At 34.6% G+C, this 17,283-nt stretch overlaps 1 protein-coding gene across 3 annotated transcripts in view; it reads right to left on the reverse strand.

Moving 5' to 3' along the window:
* ARHGAP5 (Rho GTPase activating protein 5) overlaps positions 1-17,283 on the reverse strand; it is a 77,369-nt gene that overhangs the window by 8,993 nt on the left and 51,093 nt on the right. For all 3 annotated transcript variants that reach the window (XM_068546394.1, XM_068546403.1, XM_068546388.1), the window contains exons 4-5: positions 4,399-4,476; positions 1,461-1,592 (exon numbers count right to left, since the gene is read on the reverse strand). In XM_068546394.1, the coding sequence (XP_068402495.1) occupies positions 1,461-1,592; positions 4,399-4,476 (210 nt within the window). The remainder of the gene's footprint in view (positions 1-1,460; positions 1,593-4,398; positions 4,477-17,283) is intronic.

Here is a 17,283-nt window from a genome sequence, read left to right on the forward strand (position 1 = left end):
CTTAATATTCATGCTACAGAGAGTAAGTATTTTAGGCTTTGTGGGTGAAACTACTCAACTCTGCAGTTGTACAAAAGCAGCCACAGACAATATGTAACAAGAGTGGCTGTGATCCAATAGAACTTTAAAAATCTGAATTCATATAATTTTAATATTTCATAAAATTTTCTTTTAATATTTTTTCAACCATTTAAAAATGTAAAAAAACATTCTTAGCTTGCAAGCCTTCTGAAAACTGATGGCACACTGAATTTGGCCCACAGGCCAGTTTGCCAACACCTGATTTAAAGCATTATACTTATTTATAATCCACTTAGCTTATAAAACATTGTTCTTCACAAGCAGCACAAGCAATACAAGCATTTAGCTCAGTTACTTTCCAAATTTACACAAATTATGAAACAGAATAACTGAAACGTGGCTCTGCTGTAAATGGGAGAGGAGAGTGCGCCTTACTGCTGCTCTTCCTCATTCAGTTCATTCTTCTAAAATAACAATGGATTCCTCTGGAGGAGGCCAGTCTGCCAACCAACTCATGGTAGTACACCAAGTACTAACAAATTTCTCATTTGCCACATATTACTTCTAAATCAGCCCTCAATATTTCCTAGGTAGGAAAGTTCTGAGGCTATTGTTCATGGCCAAAAAGTAAGAAAATCTAAGCTATCAATTGGACTATCTTCCCAGTTTTCATACGAGAGAATGTATAAGGCAACTGTATCTTGTGACAATATACTGAAGTGGATTTTAATGAAAAGAAAATTAACTGAGAACTTTAACAATCAGTATTATAAGTAGTCTCACGCTACAGAGCTTGAAGACTTGTAATCAAAAGGAAATTAAAGAGAAATATTTAGAAACTACATTAATTTTAGCCATTGAGAACACAATGTGGATTAAGCACTAGGTTACCTGATACTCAAATAGACCTTTGGTCTCATTTTCCAGATAACAAATGAGTATTTTGCTTCATAGAAACATCTGGATGAATGATGATGCCAAGTAGGAATCAATACTGAATAAGTACCCATTTTCCTGTCTTACTTTTTCAAAAACTGAATCAAGACATGAGGCCAAAGTTAATTTCTTTGACTTAAAAAAAATTTATATACACATGTGTACAGACCATACACAGGTTAATATGTTACTAAAGTACATTACAGATACATTCATTTGAAGACTTAATTTCTTTTTCTTACAATGCCTTTGAGTTTGAATTAAAAACACAAATCTCAAACTTCTAGTATAATGATCTAAACTTCTAGGAGCACCTAGTCATCTGGGAGCCTAGCTAAAACTATTTATTTAAAGGGAAAGAGCTTTAATAAACAGTTCTAGAAGCTGAATTTTTATTAGCTACATATTCTAGTGCATGACTGATTTTAACACAAAGCAATCAATGTACAAACCCCACTATCATCATCCTTCTCAAAAAAAAAAAAAAGGAGGCTTTTACTTACTTGCTGCTTCCAATAGCTCTGGATGAAGAGAATATGGAATTAAAGGATCTGGTAGATCTGCAAAGAAAGCTTTAAGAGCTCCAGCTACAGCATTTACTGTTACTTCCATTGATACTAGACTGATATTATGATCTATAAGACAAAAATAAAAATTAAAATTAAAAACTATAATAAATTTAAATTTATTACAGGAGAAGTAAGCTAAATGGGTACTTGTAGATCCAAAGACATTTAAGTCTTCTCATGGACCACCTTTCTTCACAGGCTGATTCATCCTTCCCCCACTGTTTTAATATAAGTTTGCCTGACAAACTATAGATAAGGAAAGAGAAAACCAAGTAAGAAGCATTTTCTGTGACAATAAAAAATGCTATTAGGCTTGTCAGTATATGAGCAATATTACTGACATCTCTCTTCTTTTGAAACATTTCGTTCACATAAGCTATTTAAAAGAGGCCATAAGGAAACAGAAAGACAAAAGATAGGAATCATGCATATAAATTCAAGTTTTGATAGATGATGGATGTTCACTAAACTTAGTGTGGTAATCATTTCATGATATATGTAAGTCAAATCATTATGTTGTACACCTTATACAGTACTGTATATCAATTATATCTCAATAAAACTGGAAGAAAAACCAAAATCACTATACCTCATGGAGTATGCTTAACTGGACATAAAAGGGGTAAAAGGCAAACACTATTTTATTGTTTCAATATACATTATTATTCTCACATCGCAGGACCACTTTTGTGTGTTTTTTCTACAATATTATACTGCAAGCCAATATAAATTGTAATCTATAGTGTAAATCTATTGTAAGGGAGTTCCCTGGTGGGGAACTTATAACTTATACTTAAAAAATTTTAATATAAAACACTTTAAACACTTATCAGTGAAGTTCTGACTTAAAAAATAAGAATGTAACATATTAAAGGTATATCATAAGGTTAATTTGCTATTAAAAAAGTCACATTTTCCTTATTATAAATACAATGAATATTTATGATAAATAAAAAAATTACTCCCATAACCAAGAGATAATCACTGTTTATACTTTACCATGTTTCCTTTCAGCCCTTTTCTGCTCATTAAAAAAAAAAAAAAAAAAAATATATATATATATATATATATATATATATAGACAGATGATAGATTTTATATTGGATTTAATTTTTAAGGCATTATCCAAGGTTAATAAAATTTCGCAAGCAACTTTAAAAAACTTTTTTGGGGGGCAGGTAACATTTCATTGTAATTTCAAACTTGCAGAAAATTTGCAAGAATAATAAAAATACAAAGAACTCACATATATCCTTAACCAAGAATCACCAATCCTTACATTTTGTCCTACATAAACAATTCTAATGGCTACAAAACATTCTCCCAGATATAAAAATTTACATAATATTCTATTACTGAACATTTAGATTTATTTCATTTAAAAATATTATAAAGAGATTATGATAACAACTTTTATGTACTAAAGCTTAGGTCCTTAGGCAGGCTATATTCCTTGTAATAACAGCTACCCAGTGAACATTTAACATGGTGTCTGGCACAGAAAACTCGTCATATGCATTATCTCATTATTCCTCAGTTACTCTTATCACTCCCATTCTAGATATGAAAAAGCTGAGATTTAGAAAGGTTAACCTCCCTAGGCCACAAAGACAGTAAGTGGCAGAAACAGGAAACAAAACCAGAAACTCTAATTCAAGAGGCCCTGGTACTGACGACTACTCTTCCTTCATTATTGGAAGTGAAATTGTACCAATTTGCTAAAGTCTAAACAGTTCTTCTAACAATTTTTTTTTTTTAATGAAATACCATGCAATCGTCTTTCAAAGCAAGGCACGCACACAAACACCCCACCCACCACTCAACTTTACCATTTACCACTCAACATTTTACCATTTCAACACATATAATCTTCATTATAATATACAGTTATCTAGTATTCTACTTGTAAACAGGATTGGTCCCCCCACCTTTAAAACAAAATACAAACAATGCCGCAATAAATATCTTGGTATGCTTACACAAAGACTTTTGTAACGTAAGTATTTACAAATGGAATTTCTCCAGCAAAGCTACCTGAAGCACCCATAACCAACAGTATACAACATACCTGCTTGCCTACACCCTACCAACAATCTTTTCCACTCACATAACAAAATAAATACAACCTTTTTGTTTTAATTTTTATTTCTTTATAACTGACAGAGGCTGAGCATATTTTCATATATTTGTTGGTTGCTTTCTTCTAATATGAATTGCTTAATCTAGCAAAGAAATTCCACAGCCACACCAAATTTACAGTTTGTCTCCTGATTCTGTTTGCTTTATACACTATTTCATACAGAAGTTTTACATTTTTAGGCAGTCTAGTTTATCATCTTGTTCATGCTTTCTAGGTTTCATGTCAAGTTTAGGCCTCTTCCTACTCCAAGATTATAAATATATTCACTCGTTTTTCTCCCTAGAACTTAGTTTTCATTTTTTGCATTTAAACCTTTGATCTCATACAGATTTCCTTTAATATGAGTAGGAAATTCAGCTTTTTAAAAATTCCTAATGGTTAGTTAGTTGGCCCAGTATCATGAAGGAAAAAAAAACCTTTTAAATCGCAACTTTAAATAGGTGCAATCTGTGATATACAAAGATGATGAGGCACCATAACTCAATTTATTGCTTCTCTAATTCTGGTAATGGATTTATAGCTCTCCCATTTCTTGACTGTGGTATCTGTTCCATTAAGTACTTCCAATACTACTTCAAAACTTTCTCCCCTAAACATCCATATTCTTAGGAGGTTTTCATATGAAATTTCAATGAGGGAAATAATAAAACAATGATTTTATTTTATCTTCTATAATTATCTTCTTACCTTGATCAAACATATATATAAATATATCTATAATTATCTTCTTACCTTGATCAAACTGCTTTTGAATATTGTCTTGATCAGTTTTGTTCCCACTAACACGGTACAGTCCTTCAGTACATAATCCTAAAAGAATAAAGAAATAGACTTTTACACATGAATATATAGCTACAACAAAGAATCTACTTAACCTTATGTACATCTTAGTGACTTACAAAATATGGTGGTAAAATATTTTTAAGAATAAAATATTCTTGAGCATTTCATTTAAAGTAAGTTCTTAATGGACTACTTTAATTTTTAACCATTTAGGCTACCCAGTTCCATGTAAAATAAGATACGTTTCTTCCTAGTCCACTAAACACAGCTAAAATTCCTGAGTGCAATATATTAAAAAAGTCAAAAGACTCTGAAAGGTGGAGAGAAAGTGAATTTGAATAGCAACCACAGAATTTGAAGAACAAAAAGATAGTGAGTTCCCTGGGTTTTCCTTTTGCTTCTTACATATCTTAGCCCAGGCAACAGAGAAGCCTGCAACCCGGAAATACCAATGAGCACAAGCAAAAAAATAAAAATAAAAACAAAACACCATCAGAAAACCAACAAGAAAAGCCAGTTCTCTCTAGTTAAAGGATTGGGAAAGGTGCAGACTAGCAAGCAAAAACATTTTTTACTGTTACTGCCCTACTCCAGCCAAACACCATGGAATCCACTCCTCCTCATCCACATCAGTGGAACCAAGTAGGGAGACTAAAATTCTACCTCTGCCAGCAGTAACAAAGGTGCCCCTTCCCCTCTCTAGAGTGTCAGCAAGGATTGAGTGGCAAGCCTGAACTTCTACTACCACCTTGAGGTAAGAGGTACCCTCCCCTCTTCACCATGGTAGTCAACAGAGGCTGGTAGAGATCAAGTGGGGAGGGGAGTCCAATCTTCCAGCCCCACTTTGTAGTAATGAGGCAGCCTTCCTCCCCTGCTGGTGCAGTGTCAGAGGAGGCCTGCTAAAATAGATTTAAATAAGATCCAAAGTTTCACAGCATACTATCCAAAATGTCTAGAATACAATAATAATAAAACTAAAATCATTCATCATTCCAACAACCAAGAAAGTCTCAACTTGAATGAGAAAAAACAATTAACAGACACCAATACAAAGATATCAGTTGTGGAATTATCTGACAAGGATTTTAAAGCATCATAAAACACTTCAGTGAACAATTATAAACACACTTGAAACAAACTTCCCAAGAGAAAGTTTTAGCAAAAAAACAGAAATATAAGGAGGAACTAACTGGAAATTTTAGAAATAGAAATTCAGTAACAGAAACAACAAATTCACTGAATGGGATCAATAATAGAAAAATGATGACAGAGTAATGATAATAAGTGAACTTGAAGACAAATCAATAGAAATTACTCAATCTAAAGAACATAAAGAAATTAGACTAAAAAAAAAATGATGAGCCTCAGGGATTTGTGGGACAATAACAAAACATCTAATATTTGTGTCATCAGCTAAAAACCTATCTCTATGTTCAATGGGAAGTTTCTGAAAGCACTTCTGAAAGAGACTCAGTTTGATAAGGCATTGTATTGTTCTGATCCCAAGGAGAAAAAAAAAAGAATCAATAGAAACGAAGAATGTGTCAAATTTATTCCTGGACAAATGTCAAGGTGCTTGTATGGGACAATATGTTAATTCTAATTTTTTATATTCAGAAATTCATGATCATAAAGGTAGCAAAAATCCACTGACAAAAGTGTCAAAGTTATTAAATCCAAAGTTTTAACTTCAGTGAAGCATGGCAGACACCACCAAATAACCAAAATTATTATCATAACATCCTATCCCAACAGATAACATCCAATAACATCCAATAACATCCAATAACATCCAATAACATCCTATCCCAACAGATATGATGCACTTAGAAGGATACAACATTACTTTGGTGGTATTTCTAACAAAAATGCATAATTTGAATCTAATAATGAGGAAACAGCAACCTCAAATTGAAGGAGAAAGAAAAAGTTCATTTGTACAGTAAAATGCCAACCAATAAACATACAAAAAATGAGAGACTAAAAAAAAATCATCAACGGAAGCTAAAACTAGTGGCTGAAAGTCTGATAGTCTCAAAGTCAAGAAAAACAAAAGAAGCTGAGCAACTCTCCCGAACTAAAGGTGTTAAAAAAGACATGATTACTAAGAGCAGTGCACCTAGATTAGATCCTGAAGTGTCTAATAAAGAATTTAAAATGTCCAAAATGTCAATAATGCTGAGGTTGAGAAACCCTGACATAGTGATAAGCATTTATTTGCTAAATGAAAATTATAAGGTGCTTAATCATCCATGATAAAAATCTTGCCTTCCGTTCACTAATAACTGAGTGACTTTAAAAAAAAAAAAAAGCAGAGCCTCCTATCAAGCCTCTTAGATAGCATCAACCACCAGAGGGCAGACAGCAGAAGCAAGAAAAAATATAATCCGGCAGCCTGTGGAACAAAAACCACATTCACAGAAAGATAGACAAGATGAAAAGGCAGAGGGCTATATACCAGATGAAGGAACAAGATAAAACCCCAGAAAAACAACTAAATGAAGTGGAGATAGGCAACCTGCCAGAAAAAGAATTCAGAATAATGATAGTGAAGATGATCCAGGACCTCGGAATAAGAAAGGAGGCAAAGACCGAAAAGATGCAAGAAATGTTTAACAAAGACCTAGAAGAATTAAAGAACAAACAAACAGAGATGAACAATACAATAACTGAAATGAAAACTACACTAGAAGGAATCAATAGCGGAATAACTGAGGCAGAAGAACAGATAAGTGACCTGGAAGACAGAATGGTGGAATTCACCGCTGTGGAACAGACTAAAGAAAAAAGAATGAAAAGAAATGAAGACAGCCTAAGAGACCTCTGGGACAACATTAAACGCAACAACATTCGCATTACAGGGGTCCCAGAAGGAGAAGAGAGAGAGAAAGGACCAGAGAAAATATCTGAAGAGATTATAGTCAAAAACTTCCCTAACATGGGAAAGGAAATAGCCACCCAAGTCCAGGAAGCGCAGCGAGTCCCATACAGGATAAACCCAAGGAGAAACACGCCGAGACACAGAGTAATCAAATTGGCAAAAATTAAAGACAAAGAAAAATTATTGAAAGCAGCAAGGGAAAAATGACAAATAACATACAAGGGAACTCCCATAAGGTTAACCGCTGATTTCTCAGCAGAAACTCTAAAAGCCAGAAGGGAGTGGCATGATATACTTAAAGTGATGAAAGGAAAGAACCTACAACCAAGATTACTCTACCCGGCAAGGATTTCATTCAGATTTGACGGAGAAATCAAAAGCTTTACAGACAAGCAAAAGCTAAAAGAATTCAGCCCCACCAAACCAGCTCTACAACAAATGCTAAAGGAACTTCTCTAAGTGGGAAACACAAGAGAAGAAAAGGACCTACAAAAACAAACCCCAAACAATTAAGAAAATGGTCATAGGAACATACATATCGATAATTACCTTAAATGTGAATGGATTAAATGCTCCAACCAAAAGACACAGGCTCACTGAATGGATACAAAAACAAGACCCATATATATGCTGTCTACAAGAGACCCACTTCAGACCTAGGGACACATACAGACTGAAAGTGAGGGGATGGAAAAAGATATTCCATGCAAATGGAAATCAAAAGAAAGCTGGAGTAGCTATACTCATATCAGATAAAATAGACTTTAAAATAAAGAATGTTACAAGAGACAAGGAAGGACACTACATAATGATCAAGGGATCAATCCAAGAAGAAGATATAACAATTATAAATATATATGCACCCAACATAGGAGCACCTCAATACATAAGGCAATTGCTAACAGCTATAAAAGAGGAAATCAACAATAACACAATAGTGGGGGACTTTAACACCTCACTTACACCAATGGACAGATCATCCAAAATGAAAATAAGTAAGGAAACAGAAGCTTTAAATGACACAATAGACCAGATAGATTTAATTGATATTTATAGGACATTCCATCCAAAAACAACAGATTACACTTTCTTCTCAACTGCGCACGGAACATTCTCCAGGATAGATCACATCTTGGGTCACAAATCAAGCCTCAGTAAAGTTAAAAAAATTGAAATCATATCAAGCATCTTTTCTGACCACAACGCTATGAGATTAGAAATGAATTACAGGGAAAAAAATGTAAAAAACACAAACACATGGAGGCTAAACAATACGTTACTAAATAACCAAGAGATCACTGAAGAAATCAAAGAGGAAATCAAAAAATACCTAGAGACAAATGACAATGAAAACACGACGATCCAAAACCTATGGGATGCAGCAAAAGCAGTTCTAAGAAGGAAGTTTATAGCTATACAAGCCTACCTAAAGAAACCAGAAAAATCTCAAGTAAACAATCTAACCTTACACCTAAAGGAACTAGAGAAAGAAGAAACAAAACCCAAAGTTAGCAGAAGGAAAGAAATCATAAAGATCAGAGCAGAAATAAATGAAATAGAAACAAAGAACACAATAGCAAAGATCAATAAAAATAAAGGCTGGTTCTTTGAGAAGATAAACAAAATTGATAAACCATTAGCCAGACTCATCAAGAAAAAGAGGGAGAGGACTCAAATCAATAAAATTAGAAATGAAAAAGGAGAAGTTACAACAGACACCACAGAAATACAAAGCATCCTAAGAGACTACTACAAGCAACTCTATGCCAATAAATGGACAACCTGGAAGAAATGGACAAATTCTTAGAAAGGTATAACCTTCCAAGACTGAACCAGGAAGAAACAGAAAATATGAACAGACCAATCACAAGTAATGAAATTGAAACTGTGATTAAAAATCTTCCAACAAACAAAAGTCCAGGACCAGATGGCTTCACAGGTGAATTCTACCAAACATTTAGAGAAGAGCTAACACCCATCCTTCTCAAACTCTTCCAAAAAATTGCAGAGGAAGGAACACTCCCAAACTCATTCTATGAGGCCACCATCACCCTGATACCAAAACCAGACAAAGATACTACAAAAGAAGAAAATTACAGACCAATATCACTGATGAATATAGATGCAAAAATCCTCAACAAAATACTAGCAAACAGAATCCAACAACACATTAAAAAGATCATATACCACGATCAAGTGGGATTTATCCCAGGGATGCAAGGATTCTTCAATATACGCAAATCAATCAATGTGATACACCATATTAACAAATTGAAGAATAAAAACCATATGATCATCTCAATAGATGCAGGAAAAACTTCTGACAAAATTTAACATCCATTTATGATAAAAACTCTCCAGAAAGTGGGCATAGAGGGAAACTACCTCAACATAATAAAGGCCATATACGACAAACCCACAGCAAACATCATTCTCAATGGTGAAAAACTGGAAGCATTTCCTCTAAGATCAGGAACGAGACAAGGATGTCCACTCTCACCACTATTATTCAACATAGTTTTGGAAGTCCTAGCCATGGCAATCAGAGAAGAAAAAGAAATACAAATTGGAAAAGAAGAAGTAAAGCTGTCACTGTTTGCAGATGACATGATACTATAACATAGAGAATCCTAAAAATGCCACCAGAAAACTACTAGAGCTAATCAATGAATTTGGTAAAGTTGCAGGATACAAAATTAATGCACAGAAATCTCTTGCATTCCTATACACTAATGATGAAAAATCTGAAAGAGAAATTATGGAAACACTCCCATTTACTACTGCAACAAAAAGAATAAAATACCTAGGAATAAACCTACCTAGGGAGACAAAAGACCTGTATGCAGAAAACTATAAGACACTGATGAAAGAAATTAAAGATGATACCAACAGGTGGAGAAATATACCACGTTCTTGGATTGGAAGAATCAACATTGTGAAAATGACTATACTACCCAAAGCAACCTACAGATTCAATGCAATCCCTATCAAATTACCAATGGCATTTTTTACAGAACTAGAACAAATCATCTTAAAATTTGTATGGAGACACAAAAGACCCCAAATAGTCCAAGCAGTCTTGAGGGAAAAAAATGGAGCTGGAGGAATCAGACTCCCTGACTTCAGACTATACTACAAAGCTACAGTAATCAAGACAATATGGTACCAGCACAAAAACAGAAACATAGATCAATGGAACAAGAGAGCAAGCCCAGAGATAAACCCATGCACCTATGGTCAACTAATGTATGACAAAGGAGGCAAAGATATACAATGGAGAAAAGACAGTCTCTTCAATAAGTGGTGCTGGGAAAACTGGACAGCTACATGTAAAAGGATGAAATTAGAACACTCCCTAACACCATACACAAAACTAAACTCAAATTGGATTCGAGACCTAAATGTAAGACCGGACACTATAAAACTCTTAGAGGAAAACATAGGAAGAACACTCTTTGACATAAATCCCAGCAAGATCTTTTTTGATCCACCTCCTAGAGTTATGGAAAGAAAACAAAAATAAACAAATGGGACCTAATGAAACTTCAAAGCTTTTGCACAGCAAAGGAAACCATAAACAAGACGAAAAGACAATCCTCAGAATGGGAGAAAATATTTGCAAATGAATCAATGGACAAAGGATTAATCTCCAACATATATAAACAGGTCATTCAGCTCAACATTAAAGAAACAAACAACCCAATCCAAAAATGGGCAGAAGACCTAAATAGACATTTCTCCAAAGAAGACATACAGATGGCCGAGAAGCACATGAAAAGATGCTCAACATCACTAATTATTAGAGAAATGCAAATCAAAACTACAATGAGGTATCACCTCACACCAGTTAGAATGGGCATCATCAGAAAATCTACAAACAACAAATGCTGGAGAGGGTGTGGAGAAAAGGGAACCCTCTTGCACTGTTGGTGGGAATGTAAATTGATACAGCCACTATGGAGAACAGTATGGAGGTTCCTTAAAAAACTAAAAATAGATTTACCATATGATCCAGCAATCCCACTACTGGGCGTATACCCAGAGAAAACCATAATTCAAAGAGACACATGCACCCCAATGTTCATTGCAGCACTATTTACAATAGCCAGGTCATGGAAGCAACCTAAATGCCCATCGACAGACAAATGGATAAAGAAGTTGTGGTACATATATACAATGGAATATTACTCAGCCATAAAAAGGAACGAAATTGAGTCATTTGTTGAGACGTGGAGGGAACTAGAGACTGTCATACAGAGTGAAGTAAGTCAGAAAGAGAAAAACAAATATCGTATATTAACGCATGTATGTGGAACCTAGAAAAATGGTACAGATGAGCCGGTTTGCAGGGCAGAAGTTGAGACACAGATGTAGAGAACAGACGTATGGACACCAAGGGAGTAAAACTGCGGTGGGGTGGGGATGGTGGTGTGCTGAATTGGGTGATTGGGATTGACATGTATACACTGATGTGTATAAAATTGATGACTAATAAGAACCTGCAGTATAAAAAAACAAACAAAACAACTAACAACTAAAACTTTCATTGGGTTATTTGTACGGAAATATGTTAATATAAATGTTTCAGGCATTACATGAAATTTCTAAAAATTTTATATGTTCTGGTATAATGTTATAAGTCATAATTCTAGTTATTACTTTAAAATGTGTATCTCAGAAATAACTAAATTTCCTTGTCAATTGCATTATTATGAACTTTCATCAAATCTTTAACTGTGGTCATTTTTAAGTCTTTGTCACTTACAGACTTTTCTGGGTGTACTCTGATGCTTTTGCAAATATGTTCCTATAAAAGGGTTTCATCTTCAAGGAATTCATGGAAAAGACTCTGACAAGTACAGGTTTCTGGTAACTGACTGTACTACTGAACTGAATGAATAAGTATTTTCAGAACTCTAATGAAAAACTGATGAACTCATAAAAGTGCTAACAAAAGATCAAGATGAAAAAAAAATTAATTACATGCGACTGAGTGAACTGATGAGGATGATTATAATTTTTGTGACTTTCTGTTTGAATTAAAAAATAAAAAAATCCCACAAGGACTCAGAGGCAAAGAATATACAAATCAAATTTCACTGCAAAGTAAAGGAGCTGTTACAGTGGAGGATTACTGGACTGAATGTCAATATTATGACATAGTATGAGTGTGTTTCATGTTTGGTAATTGCAATCACTGTTGCTTTTGTTGTGGTCATCCATTTACAATGCTTGGTGTCAGTCTATTAATCTCTTGTAAAAATAAAATACAGCGTGTGTGTGTGAAAAAAAGAGAATGTATACAGAAATAATGTAATCAACTATATTTATTGAAATGATCATATGATTTTCTCCTTTAAAAAAAAAAAAAGAAGCAGCAGCCAACTCAATTATCTAGATGTGAATTATCCAAGTTTAACTTCGACTTAAATCACCCAAAGTATCTATCCTGGGCCTCCAAGTAATATAGGTATTAGAAATATATTCCAATATTCCAAAACTAAACTTAAAATATGTTTGAACCAAGTATCATCACCCCTTTTTCTTTCATTAGAAAGGTAACTAATCTTTACACTACACAGAACTCTTGATATCTGAAGTTCTAAAATGGTCTAAGTTCTCTTTGAGTTGCTAATAGATACAAAACAAGAGTTTCACTGAAGTCATAAAACAGATTACAAATGGTAAAGGAGAAGTAAGGTGTATAGATAATCCACAAATTAGATTAATATGTCCATGGGAGGTGGCATCAGCAAAAGAGATAGAGAAAGGAATTTTGGGGCTTGGTTCCCCCATAAAAGCAACTAATGAGCAGCCAAAAAGTATCAGAATCAACTTCTGCAGAACCTCTGGAATCTAGTAAAAAAATTACAACCACCATTAGAAGGCTTGGTGAAGAAAGAAGCTTTAAGCTGCCCACCTACCATTCCCGTTGCCACTCTAGACTGGCAACGACCATAAGGAAGGCAGCCTGCACTCTGGGTTTAGGTTTCAAGTGCCAGAGGGAGCAACACAGATCTTATTGTCAAAGAACTGTAGTTGCATATTTTGACCTGTCTGGTGGCTCCCAGAAGAAAGAGCACAAGGGCTTGCCTATGTTTCACTATGTTAAAATATTCAAAACCTCTTATTTTCAACAAAAAATTTAAGAGGCATGGAAAGAAGCAAAACAGTATGGCCCATTGTAGAAAAGAAAGAAATTAATAGAAACTGTCCATGAGGAAACTCAGTCACTGCACTTACTAGACAAAGACTTTAAATCAATCTTTCAAGGTGCACAAAGAGCTACAGGAAACCATGAACAAAGAACTAAAGAAAACCAAGAGAATGATGACTTAACAAATGAAGAATATCAATAAATACAGAGGAATTATTAAAAGAACTAAAGAGAAAATCTGGAGCTGAAAAGTATAATAACTAAAATGAAAAATAAACTATAGAGGTTTAACAGCAAATTTTAGCAGGCAGAAGAAACAATGAACTTAAAGACTGGTTAACTGAGATCATCCAGTCTAGGGAGCAGAAAGAGGAAAGAATGAAGAAAAATGAACAGAGTCAAAGAGACTTCTGGGACTCCATCAAGCATACCAACACTAGCATAAAAACTTTCCCAGAGGGGAAAAGGAGAAAGAAGAATATCTGAAAAAATAATGGCTGAAAACTTCCAAATATGAAAAAGAAACCTAGAAATCTATACATGAAGTTCAATGAACTGAAAACAGGATAAACTCAAAGAGAGCTACACAGAACAAAGGAAATAAAAATTAAAATGGATACAAACAAAATAAAAAGTAGAAAACAAAAATAAAAAAGTAGAAAAACAGAATCAACAAGGATGCTTGCTTTCATTACTTCTAATAAACACTGTACTGGAGTTCTAGCTAGATTAGGCAAGAAAAAGAAATAAAAGGAATCCAAAGCATAAAAGAATTAAGTAAAATTAGTCCTAATTGCCGATGACATTACTTACTAATATAAGAGTTGACACCATAAAACTCTTAGAAAAAAACACAGGAGTACATTTTCATGTCAATGGGTTTGGCAACCCATATGGATTCTTAGATACGGCACCAACACATGAGAAACAAAATAAATTGGATTTCAACAATATTTAAAAGTTTTGTCCATCAAAGGACATTATCAAGAAAGACAACCTATAAGATGGGAGAAAATATTTGCAAATCATTTATCTGATAAGGGTCTAGTACCCAAAGAAACTCAAAGCTTTCCCACTACGATCAGGTACAAGGCTAGGATGTCCCCTCTCACCATACCTTTCAACATCTGGTTGAAAGTACTGGAAGTTCTTGTACTTGCTCAAGCAATAAAAGGAAATCAAAGGTATACAAATTGGGAAAGAAGACATAAAGCTATAATTTTTCACAGATGACATAATTGCTATGTAGAAAATCTATCTGCCAAAAAAATCCTGGAACTAGTAAGTGACTATAGCAAGGTTGCAGGATACAAAAATCAACTTCTTCCCTTATATACCAAGGAATAAATGGACTTTGAAATTAAAAACACAATACCACTTACATTAGCATGTCCCAAAATGAAAATTTTCTAACAAATATGTACAAGATCTATATAAGAAAAACTACAAAACTGGTGAATGAAATCAAAGAACTAAATACAACTGACCCTTGAACAATGCAGTAGTTCATCCATGTATAACTTATAGTTGGCCCTCTGTATCCGCTGTTGCTCCACATCCACGGATTCAACCAACCATGGATTGTGTAGTACTATAGTATTTACTATTGAAAAATATCCAGGTATAAGTGGACCCACGCAGTTCAAACCCACGTTGTTCAAGGGTCAACTAACTGTAAATGGAGAGATATAACATGTTCATAGATAGGAAGACAAAATAGTCAGGTTGTCAGTTCTTCCCAACCTGATCTACAGATTCAATGCAACCCCAATCAAATTCCCAGGAAATTATTCTACGGTTATCAACAAACTGATCCTAGTGTTTATATAGAGAGGATAAGACTTAAAGCCAAGACAATATTTAAAGAGAACTAAGTTGGAGGATTGATGTTACATGACTTTAAGATTTACTATAAAGCTACAGTAATCAAGACAATATGGTATTGAGGAAAAAAGAGGCAAATATTCAATAGATCAATGGAACAGAGTAGAGAGCCCAGAAATAAACACCCATTAATAGTCAACTAATCTTTGACACAAAGATTAGGAGCAAAGGCAATAAGAACAGAGCAAAAACAGTCTCTTCAACAAATGGTGCTAGAAAAATAGGACATTCATATGCAAAAGAATGAATCTAGACACAGACCTTCACCCTTGACAAAATGAACTCAAACTGGGGACTTCCCTGGTGGTCTAGTGGTTAAGAATCTGCCTTCCAATGCAGGGGATGTGGGTTTGATCCCTGGTTGGGGAACTAAGATCCCACACACCGTGGGGCAACTAAGCCCACACACCGCAACTACTGAGCCCGCGCACTCTGGAGCCTGCGTGCCGCAACTACTGAGCCTGTGTGCCACAACTAGAGAGAAGCCTGCACGCCGCAACGAAGAGCGAGCATGCGCGCCGCAACGAAAAGATCCTGCGTGCCGCAACTAAGACCCGACACAGCCAAATAAATTTTATATATATATATAAAATGAACTCAAAATGGATCACAAACTTAAATGTAAAATGGAGAACTATAAAATTCCTAGAAGACAACAGAGTAAAAAACCTAGAGGACCTTGGCTACGGTGATGCCTTTTTAGATAAAGACACAATCTGTGAAAAAAATATCGATAAGCTGGACTTTGTTAAAATTAAAAACTTCTGCTCTGTGAAAGACAACATCAAGAGAATTAGAAGACTAGTCACAGACTGGGAGTAAATATTTACAAAACACACATCTGATAAAGGACTGTTATCCAAAATATACCAAGAACTCTTAAAACTCAGTAATAAGAAAATAACTCCATTGTAAAATGGGGCAAAGACCTTAACAGATACCTTATCAAAGAAGATCTACAGATGGCAAATAAACATATAAAAAGATGCTCCACATCACACGTGACTAGGGAATTGCAAGTTAAAACAACAATGAGATACCACTATTAGAATGGCCAAAATCCAGAACACTGACAACACCAATTGCTGACAAGGATGTGGAGAACAACAGGAACTCTCATTCAATGATGGTGGGAAAGCAAAATGGTACAGACACTTTGGAAGACAGCTTGGTAGTTTCTTAACAAAACTAAATGTACTCTCCACACTTCCACTGCCAGGGGCCTCGGTTCAATCCCACAAGCTGTGCAGTGCGGACAAAAAAAAAAAAAAAACCACCAAAAAAACAAAACAAAACTAAATGTAATCTTACCATACCATCCAGCAATCATCCTCTGTTATTTTACCCAAAGGAACTGGAAACATATCTACACAAGAATCTGCACACAGATGTTTACAACATTTATTTTATAGCTATAGCTATGTTTATAGCATAACTGCCCAGACTTGGAAGCATACAGGCTGTTCTTCAGGAGGTGAATGGATAATTAAACTGTGGTACATCCAGACAATGGAATATTATTCAATGCCAAAAAAGAAATGAGTTATTAAATCATGAAGACATGGAGGAAACTTAAATGCGTATTACTAAATGAAAGAAGCCAATCTGAAAAGGGTACATACTGCATGATTACAACTATATGACATTGTGGAAAAGGTAAAACTATGAAAACAATAAAAAGATCAATGGTTGCCAGGGGTGAGGGAGGTGGGGAGAGATGAATAGGCAGAGCACAGAAGATTTTTAGGGCAGTGAAAATACTCTGTATGTTATTATAACGATGGATATGTCATTATACATATGTGCAAACCAACAGAATGTACAACATCAAGAGTGAACACTAATGTACACTATGAACTTCGGGTGATTATCATGTGTCAATGCAGGTTCATCCTTGGCAAAAAACGTACTA

This window comes from Eschrichtius robustus, chromosome 1 (genome assembly GCF_028021215.1).
Source record: "Eschrichtius robustus isolate mEscRob2 chromosome 1, mEscRob2.pri, whole genome shotgun sequence".
Classification (NCBI taxonomy): Eukaryota; Metazoa; Chordata; class Mammalia; order Artiodactyla; family Eschrichtiidae; genus Eschrichtius; species Eschrichtius robustus.